A 9,864-nucleotide genomic window follows, 5' to 3' on the forward strand; every position below is an offset into this window, starting at 1 on the left:
GCATCAGAGCTGGTACCCCCTTTGCTTGGTAGAGATGCCACTCTCGCCTCCTTTTGGATAGAGCACTGAAGAAAGCTGTAGCACCTTAAGGAGCATTGCCCTGGTCCCAGAAGATGCTGGGGACAATGAAATAAGAATTCCTCCCGTTAGCTTTGAAGGTAAGTTATGTAAGAAGCGAAGGGGGGTGGGGGACTGGAAACTTGAATGGATAAAAAGCAACTTCCAGGGTTATTTTTTTTTCTCCTTCAGAACTGGGTTTATTTTATTTTAAGATCCGATCTATTTTTTTTTGAGGGGGGAGAGAGTCTTATTTAAATCCCCCCGATTTAAGAGGGCAGAGCTCTATAAAAATGAAAATAGACCCAATAAACTATCTTCCATCCGTTGTCCCACCAGGAAACGAGATCTCTCTCGATATAGCTGCACACATCGGGTAGGAACAAAGATGAAACGAGAGATTTTTTTTTATTTTTAACGGAGGAAAGGTGTCTTTAAAATCAGAAGGCTCCGGCTTTAATTTTGTGCTGGTTAAAAAAAAAATTGCACTGCACACACACACACACAAAGACCACGCTAAGGAAATTGACATGGGATCGCTCCCTTCCATCGCCTGGCTGGAGAGAAAGATTCTCGCAGCGAGATAATCTTGCAAAGCAGAGAGAATGTGCTGGTTATTGCTCTCGGGAAATAGACTCGTGCCGCAAACTCCGTAGTTTTTAGCAAGACACTCCCGTGTCTGGAAGCGGGGCTGGGCATTCGTTTGTAGTCTTCATTTGGATTTTTATATAGATAGATATACCAAAAAAAAAACCAAACCCGTTAAGATTTGTTTTTAGTGTCAGCCTTCGAGAGGTTGAGCTGGAGCCGCAGCTGGGGTGTGATTATGTCTCGCTACATACAGGGGGGCTGATCAACACCACAAGAACGTGGCGTGGGCAGAGGACAGTGATCGAATGCAAAGTTGGACAGCTGGGCCGAGGGGGGGGGGGGGAGTGGGGGTGATCGGGGCGGGGTGGGGGGAAGGGGGGAGGGGGTCAAAGGTATTCCTAATAATCGGAATGATCTGATCGTCTGTTTCAAGGCGGGCGAAGGGTGGGGAAATGGGTCTGTTCCGAACCACACGGCAGGAAAAGTTGAAGACTGTTGGCAGTGTCTTGGGCCGCAATGAATGGAGCAGAAATTGACACCCAGGGTGGGGGAAGTATCGGCCGAGGAGGTGGGGCGGGGGAGAGAGAGACGAATGGGGTGAAATCGGTTTCCTAACATTTAAATCCCAGTCCTGAGCCCAACGGGACGGAATAAAGACGGCGGAAAATACCAAAAAAAAAAAAGTAGATCAAATTTAAAATAATAATAATAATAATCGGGAATTCCAAATGAATTATGAACCCAAATCTATCAAGCAAATGTCCCGGGATCAGTCACAAGGCGACGGCGAAGCCAATTCGTTTCAATCCCACTTCGAAACGATCCGATCGTTTTGAGGAGGGATCCGGGGCTGGATCCCAGCCCTTCCCGTGGCAATGTCTGGGTTCGCTCGCTAGATTCTCTCTGCCTGCGGCGGGGTGTTCCGCGTGGGGAGGGTTTCTAACCCGGGCGGAAAGTCAAGGGCGGATTGGCATCCAATGAACATGTCCTGCCCCTGTTTCGTTTCCATTGCCAACTGCACCCCGCTCCTGGGGAAGTGACCATGCAAAGCGCGTCCCGCACCCCCAAATCGCATCGCCGCAGGAGCTGGCCACGCACCCCACACACACCCCCACGGGTCCGGGCCTGGGTCCCCGCTTCGTGCAGCCGAGACAATGGGCATGGGGGAAGGAGCCTGGCTAAAATGTTCCCTCTCTCTCTCCTCCTCCCGTCTCCCCCTCTCCAGCCACCATGTTGACGCGGCTGTTCAGCGAGCCCGGGCTGCTCCCCGACGTGCAGAAATTCCCCAGCTGGGCGGAGGAGTGCGAGGAAGATGAGCCGAGCGACCCGGAGGAGCGGAAAGGTAAAAGCGGCCCTGGGCAGGAGGAGCCGCGGGACGACTCCTTGGGCGAACACAAAGAGGACGGGGACCTAGGCGGGGACGAGGAGGAGGAGGAGGAGGAGGAAGAGGAAGGGGTGGAGGAGGCCGAAGGGGACCGGCCCAAGAAGCGCGGCCCGAAGAAGAGGAAGATGACCAAAGCCCGGCTGGAGCGCTCCAAGCTGCGGCGCCAGAAGGCCAACGCGCGGGAGCGGAACCGCATGCACGACCTGAACGCGGCGCTGGACAACCTGCGCAAGGTGGTGCCCTGCTACTCCAAGACCCAGAAACTCTCCAAGATCGAGACGCTGCGGCTGGCCAAGAACTACATCTGGGCGCTGTCCGAGATCCTGCGCTCGGGCAAGCGGCCCGACCTGGTCAGCTACGTGCAGACGTTGTGCAAGGGCCTGTCCCAGCCCACCACCAACCTGGTGGCCGGCTGCCTCCAGCTAAACTCCCGGAATTTCCTCACGGAGCAAGGCCAGGAGGCCGCGAGGTACCACGGCCCCAATTCTTCCTTTGCCCTGCACCCGTACACCTACCAGTGCTCCCGGCTCTCGGGCACGCAGTGCCAGTCCGGCAGCATGGCCAGCTCCCACGCCTTGCGGACACATGCCTACTGCGCCACCTACGAGACCCTCTATGGGAACGCGTCCCCAGACTACAACAGCTCTGAGTACGACGCGCCCCTGAGCCCCCCACTGTGTATTAATGGCAACTTTTCCCTCAAGCAAGACTCTTCCCCGGACCACGAGAAAAACTACCACTATTCTATGCATTATTCTGCCCTGCCAAGCTCCCGGCCGGCCGGCCATAACTTGGTCTTCGGCTCCTCTGGGATGCGCGGGGGCGTGCACTCCGAGAACATCCTGCCTTACGACATGCATCTGCACCATGACAGAGGCCCCATGTACGAAGAGCTCAATGCGTTTTTCCATAACTAACCCCCTTGTGACCACTGAAATTTCACCCCCCCCCACGACTGCACATAGCAACCCCCCCCCCAACCCACTTCCATTCTGCTCTAGGTTTTAAATGTCTCCTCCGCCCCAAAACTGTGAACGTACAATTGTTAGGTGTCTCCCCGTAACACACACACAAAGCTAGACTTTGCTCGGCTCACGGCTCTAGGTGAACTAGTCTCCCCTTTACTTGTCCCCCAAGGATAGCAGACCAGGACAGAGTATACACCGAAAAGAAAATTTACTTTGGTGCAATATATATATATATAATGTAAAAAAATATTATTAAAAAAGCTAACCTTCAGGTTTGCAGTCGATTGAAACAAGTGTCTATTATGGCCACATGGAAAGAGAGTTTTAGGGAGAAAAAAATGGAAAATTAGAAACCCCATAAATTTTTTTTAAAGGGACAAAATGTGGACAGTAAAAAATAAATGGGGTGGGGAAATAGAGAAATCGAGCAATCTTTCCTCCCCCGCAAAAGTAAAGTGTATTGTTTGGCAACACATCAAAGTAAATTTTAAACAATGCCAGCTCGTTGTGTTTTTTTTTTTTTTTTATTTATCAGGATGCTTTTAGAAGGGGTTATCTCAGAAAAGGGGAATTCTCTATTCTTTCCGAGGATTCAGTAAAAGATCCCATGGAAGTTTAATTAAGAAAAAAAATGTTTGCAACTTCAAATCAGCATTTCAATGCAGTAAGAACTTTTAGAAGCAATAAAGAGGCAAACAGAAGATAAATATATATATCTATATATATCTATGCAAGTAGGTACTGAACTAGAAAAGTAAAACACAAAAGAATTCATATGGAATATTAGACTATGGACCAAGCAACTTGTTGAGGTTAAAAAGGTGCACTTTTTGATTTGAAGGGAACTGAATGTTTACGTTCCCTTCATTGTTAACAATCAGTGACTTCAGCTTTTTTGAACACCCTTGTACCACAAGTAACATATTTTCCAAATTGTGTGTCATGATGTTTTTTACCTGTTTTAAAAACTTTTAAAAAAATAGAGGGGAAAAAAAGATTTATATGAAATGGCAAAAATGTTTTGTTATGCATGGGTAGGAGCAAAAAAATGCAAATATGCAAATTATAAAGGTGGTGTGAAGAGAGCACTTATTATGCTATATATTTTAGTTGGCTATTTTTCCTATACTGAGGACTCTTTAAGTTATTTCTTTATGTAATGCATTTTTAGGGGAGGGAGGGAAAAATGTGTGTAACGAATACATCCATATAAAAATATGGTAACAAGACCTGAACTGATATATCCTGGTATATTTTTTGGTGCATTGATCTAATTTGTTTCATTATTATTTATTCCATTTTTAACACATTATTTAAATCAGGAGACATTGTTAAAATATTTTTAAACCTGCCTACATCACCTTTAAACATACCAGCATTTTTAAATAAAAGCGAGGAAGAGAATTTCTGATAAATGTTTTAAAAAAGTTTTACAAAAAAAAATTGTAGCAAAGGTGAAAATGTCTATCAGACACCAGAAGTGCTTTTTTGTGTTTCTGTTCAGTTTAATTAAGATTAATAAATATTTATGTCAAATGATATGCAAAAGAAAAACAGTTTCTTACAGTGATGTAATTTTTTAAAAACCAGTATTGTTTTGCTATAATCATCTACACAAAGTCTCTTGGTTTTACATACGTCCCAAAGTTATTCTACATTTTAGCTAACATCATAAGGCAGATTTTAAAAGGTTAGAAATGGCATCATATTTTTTATTTTTCCTTAAATCTCTCTGACACTATTTTTAAAAAAAGTGAAATCAAGAATGTGATGGTGTAAGCAAACAAAACAGATTCTGAGAAACTTACCAGAAACTAGTGGGGAGGGGGGAAGGGTGCTTACAAGCTAGAGAAGTTAAAAAAAAAGTAAATAAATAAACTGCATGCATCAGTATAAAAAAAGAAAGTAAAATATTTTTCCAGAATCTAAACTCGTATTCAATTGGATGTTTTAAGTATTACTCACAGTGGAAATTTCCACGAGAACTGATATCTTATGTGAAATGCACCAGTATACTCATTTGACGTTAAGAGCAGCAGTCAGTTGTGATTTGATTCAAAAGTGTAATTAACAAGCGTCCTAAGACGACAATTAATAAATATTAAATGTTGACTCTGTCATGTTTACTAGTTTACTTGAAATACTCATGCTAAATATATATACACGAGACCCCATTCTTTCAGCCAGAGCACTCTCGGAGTACTTTTTTGGAGTGAGGGGCAAAGGAGATCTCAGAACTACTCCACTCCCAGAAGCTTAACTTGTCTTCAAGGCAGCTGTCGATTGGCAACATGCTTAAAAATATATAGCGACTTTTGCAAGAGTCACATTCGATGTTATAAAGCTTAATGCAGTTTCCTTGTCTTGTACAGCTGGCGTCTCCTTGTAACCTTTTTAAACAGTCTTTTTTCCTTTCCTTTATTCTGCACGCCAGTTGCGCGATAAATTCAGAACAAAAATATATCTAAATACTGGTGCAATGCATGCATGGTTTGCCAAACAGGAGGGAAAAAAACGTTTTTGGATAAGGTGCATAGGGTTTATATTTTAATATTCCGGCTTGCAGATTTTTTTAAAAAATATATAATAATTATCATTCTAAAGTACCCACCAGTAGCACTGATGTCAAATCTCTATATACCAGGAAGGCACTGCAGAGATGGTGACAACCATATCACTCCCAAATAAATACATAAATGCAACCTAGCTGGTCCTGATCGAGGCGACAGAGTCTGAGCCATTCGTGATGGCACCCGGAGTTACCCTAAGGGGCTGGCAAAAAAAGATCAAGCGGTTGGTTCCCTTCCCCCCTCCCCACAGGTTTGCTATTCAAAGGCATTGTCTGAGCCGGGCAGAGTGACCAGGCAGATCCTGGGAGCTGTCCAGAGCTCCCTGGTGCTGAGCAAACAGCTCGCAGGCAACCCGAAGCCTCCCATTCAAAGGGGGCTTGGGAAGCCCAGACATCCCCAATCCTTGTGACATTGGATCCACCCTGGTCATTTCGTTCTCCCCACTCGCCTTGGCTCATAAACCCGGAGTCGTGTCTAGGGAGGGCAGAGGGGTTACTGTCCACACGTAACAACCAGGCATCAGGGAGGGTTTGACGGGCGCGTGGTTTGCGCTGCCCGCCGCACAAAAATGCCACACTGGCCAGCCAGGGAGAGAGCTGGAGCCTGGGCAGTCCATGGAGGGGCAGGCAAAGGCCCCCTTCAAAACACGCGGAGAGAAATATCTCCCCAGGCTGACCGCTTCCTTTGGGGGAAGCCTGGGGAAGAGGCCCAAGCCAAGAGGCGCCCTTGGAACCTCCCATGTGATGCGCCGAGGAGTTTGGCCAAAATTCAGACCAGTGGTTTTTGTTTGTTTTGTTTTGTTCCCCCCCCCCAACAAAGGAATAAGCCATCAGGGCAGGTAGAAAGATGATCTTGAATTTACCTGCCATTAAAAAAGGAGGGGGAGGGGGAATAAATCGCACCTTTATTTGAAGGCTAATTGAGGGTTTTTTTCTCCCTATAACGCGCTGCGATCACTAAATGGTGCTCCTGAAGCCAGTGCTTAGTACTAGTTCTGGGGGTCTCAGTCACTGGGGCTGGGGCTCGCCTGGGCTGGGCAGCGGCCCCCTGGGCTGGGAAAGAAGAAAGAGACGTGATTCGGGCGAAGTGGGGATTCACCCACGAAAGCTCATGCTCCAAAACATCTGTTAGTCTGTACGGTGCCACAGGACTCTTTGATTCTGGAACTAGTTAGCCAGTGGCAGTCAATCGATACTGTACTCGGTGGGAGTTCACCCGCATCTCTCTCTCTCTCTACACACACACACACACACACACACACACACACACACACACACACACCATGTTCACCCCCTATTTTCAAAGCTTTGAACTTGAGGCGAGGAAGCAAAGGATGAGCCTGCCCCCCCCGCCACAGAGCTGTGTGTGGACACACGCAAGCCGGCAGCCCCGCACTCCCCGCGAAAGGAGGTGACCCAGGCTTTGAGGTTTTGAACAAAGTTCGCCGGCATTTTCAAACCGATCCGCTCTGCGTGAATCCCAGGCACGGTCAATTCTTAACAGACTTTGTGCTTGGGTCGCCCTTTGCTAGGAATGTGACTCCATCACACACACGTGTGCATGGTGCACACCAGTGGACGGCTGTGTATACTGCGCAGCTCTAGGTCCATGTCTATGTTATATATGATCGACCTACCATGTGTATAGACACGTGTCTGGTCCAGCTATATCGGCCGCATCTTGATGGATCATATCGACAGCACATCGATAGTTAGCGCTACAACTCCGTTAGAAACCCATTCGGGGAGAGGGGGTGTCATGTTCTGCGGCGTGCCAGCGTCAAGATGAAAAGGGGAAAAAAGGATGGGGGGGGGAATCACTGGCGATTTCTGAATTTCAGAGGGAAAGGCGCAATGGCCGAATGAAAGGGAACAGGTCAAAAGGAAGGCGCGCAGCTGAAGACTCACTTAAGAAATTGGGTCTGGGTACCATGTGAGTAGCCCAGGAAATGTCACCTTTAAAGTTCGCACTAATTTGCTATTTGTAGGATGGGCTGAACGCCGCCCACCCCACTTCTCTCCGAAGATGCGCGGGGCAGGTGAGGGTCCCCGCTGGGGAAAATCTGGGGTTCTTTTACAGCCAGAAAACTCCTTCCTCCATGAAACCACCAATAACAATAACGTGTTTCAACGATCTGAGTTTCAAATGCCCACCATGGCTGGAAACGAGCGCTGAAGGAGAAAAGACTTTTCTAGTCCCCCAGGAGGGAAAGTGAGGGAAACCTCCCCCGCCTCACTAAAGAGCTCCACTATCGCACTCTTCAGTTCAGCTCCCAGCCCCGGCCAGAAGCGCTGATGCCCACCCGCCCCAAGGGCAGCAGGAAACTGAATCCATTTGCCGCCCCTCTGACTTTTGAATCCATCAAAATAGCCCCGCTAGAAACAGACACACCGCGACCCTCCGCGACCAGCGCTGAAAATTGGATTCGCGGCCACCCGGGCTCAGGCCGCGCGGGTTGGGTTAGAAATGCCCTTAGATCAGACAGAAAAGCTGCAAGAGCCGGCTCGGAAGTTTGGAAGGTCACTAAAAGAGGGGCTAATTTTAGGGACTTTGGAAGAGGGGGTCGGATGAAATCTGGGGGTGATCATTTCACCTGGAAGGCACCTCACCCCCCTGCGTCCCTTTGCAAAATACAGTTTGCCTGTTTTGCGCAGTTCATTTCTTAACACCTCTTTCCAGATCCGCCTTCCGTACGGAATCTAAACACGACCCACACCCCCGTTAGCGGTTTGAGCAAAAGGCACCCCAGCGAGGACATTCCGCTGGATTTCATTTCCCCCTCTTGGCTTCCAATCTTGTGGTTTTCCAAAGGGACAATTCGGGGTTTGAATTCGGGGCACTTTTCCCCCTAAAATTCATTCCTTTCCCCAATTCAGAACTGCCCAGTAAAGCGACTCGCTCAGACGGGTCACAGCAGAAATAAATCATTCCAGCCTAATGCGAAACTACATCAACTCCTTCTTTTTAGTTCTGGGAAGCAGATCAGAGCCAGGGTCCGCTGTGTGTCCCCCAATACCATCGCCTCTCCCGAATAACTGGAATGTGTAGCTAGATTTGAATGTCAGCGTGTAGAATTCTTTCCAGAGCGATTATTCAAACTTCCCCGTCTGTTCTACATTGTCAGTATCTACAGAGGCGGGGTGAAAGAACCTTCCCCCCAAAGCAACTATAAATAGAAACAATGTCTAGATTGGTTTTATACAGGAGCCAGAATTACAGGTAGCAAAAATGCTCCCAAGCAACAGCTTCTGGAGGCGAAGCAAAACAAAACAAAACAAAAAAAGTTTTGCTCACTTTCCAACCTTTCTGGGGAAAGGGCAGTCTGTATTTTCAAAATCACATTTTCAAACATTAAAAATGCGCCCGTTCCTAACCAGGGCTCTATAACTATCTAGCTCGGGATCTTCCCCCTTGGGCTGGATTTAAAAAAAAAAAAAGTGCTAACCTTTTCCGATTCCTACTGTCTGTAAAGCTAGCTTAGCTGTAACATTTCTAGTTCGCACGCAGGCTGTTTCACTGGTTCCGCAGTGGTAAAACCGAGGTTTTCTTTTGGGAGTCTAATGCCAGGCGGTACTTCGTGCCAACTGCCAGCCAAGGGGCACTGCGGGGAAGAGGTTAGCCAGCTATCCTGATTCTAGGACATCTGTTCATTATATAGCAGTTTTAAAGGGAAAGGCCCCTGGTATGCGAGGCACACCCCAGCATACGTCCATTGCACTTAAACTGCCGGCTACAGCTGAGCAAAATCAAAGCATTCCGACCTGAGGAATGTACCGTGGAAGAGGGACCATGGAAAGAGGGGTATTTACAAAGTTGGGGTGGGAAGGTGCGATGGGAAAGGGGATTCATTTGCAAATGTTTGGAGGCTTCTATTTTTGTTAAGTCGCTTCCCTCCCACCCCTCATTTTTCTTTTTCTTCTGCCAAATTCCCAGACTTACAAATTCAACATTTTCTCCTTTTTCACCAGAGTTTGACATTATAAAATAAAACTCCCTGGGTTTTCCCCCTTTCTCCTTAAGAGCAGCTACTCTTTGCACCAAACCAGACTAGTTCCATATGGAATCAGCTGAGAAAATATTTAAAAAAAAATACGAAAATACAAACAATATTAGGTGGCCGACGGAAAGATAGGGATTGTTGATGTCACCTTGGTCTTATTGAAAAGAGGGCAAAGATTTCGTGGTGATGGTGGCATCAAAATAACTCGAAAGGATAGGGGAGATTAAGCTAAAACTCATCAAAGCTTAGATACAAGGGCTTCACATAGGACTCTAAAATTAAATAGATAGATAG

At 47.0% G+C, this 9,864-nt stretch overlaps 1 protein-coding gene across 1 annotated transcript; it reads left to right on the forward strand.

Annotated features, from left to right (window-relative positions):
• The first annotated feature begins 358 nt into the window (after positions 1 to 358).
• On the forward strand, positions 359 to 2,949 carry NEUROD2 (neuronal differentiation 2). Its single transcript, XM_024200608.2, has 2 exons — positions 359 to 402; positions 1,872 to 2,949. Exon 2 carries the CDS (start codon positions 1,879 to 1,881, stop codon positions 2,947 to 2,949), a length of 1,071 nt encoding a protein of 356 aa, XP_024056376.2. The 5' UTR covers positions 359 to 402; positions 1,872 to 1,878.
• Positions 2,950 to 9,864: the final 6,915 nt, after the last annotated feature.

The sequence above is a fragment of the Terrapene carolina genome, unplaced genomic scaffold (genome assembly GCF_002925995.2).
Source record: "Terrapene carolina triunguis isolate 2854851 unplaced genomic scaffold, T_m_triunguis-2.0 Scaffold193, whole genome shotgun sequence".
Taxonomy (NCBI): Eukaryota; Metazoa; Chordata; order Testudines; family Emydidae; genus Terrapene; species Terrapene triunguis.

What these genes read in the sequence shown, in the direction of transcription:
- NEUROD2 (XM_024200608.2), top strand. Translation starts at nt 1,879, where the DNA reads ATGTTGACGCGGCTGTTCAGCGAGCCCGGGCTGCTCCCCGACGTGCAG.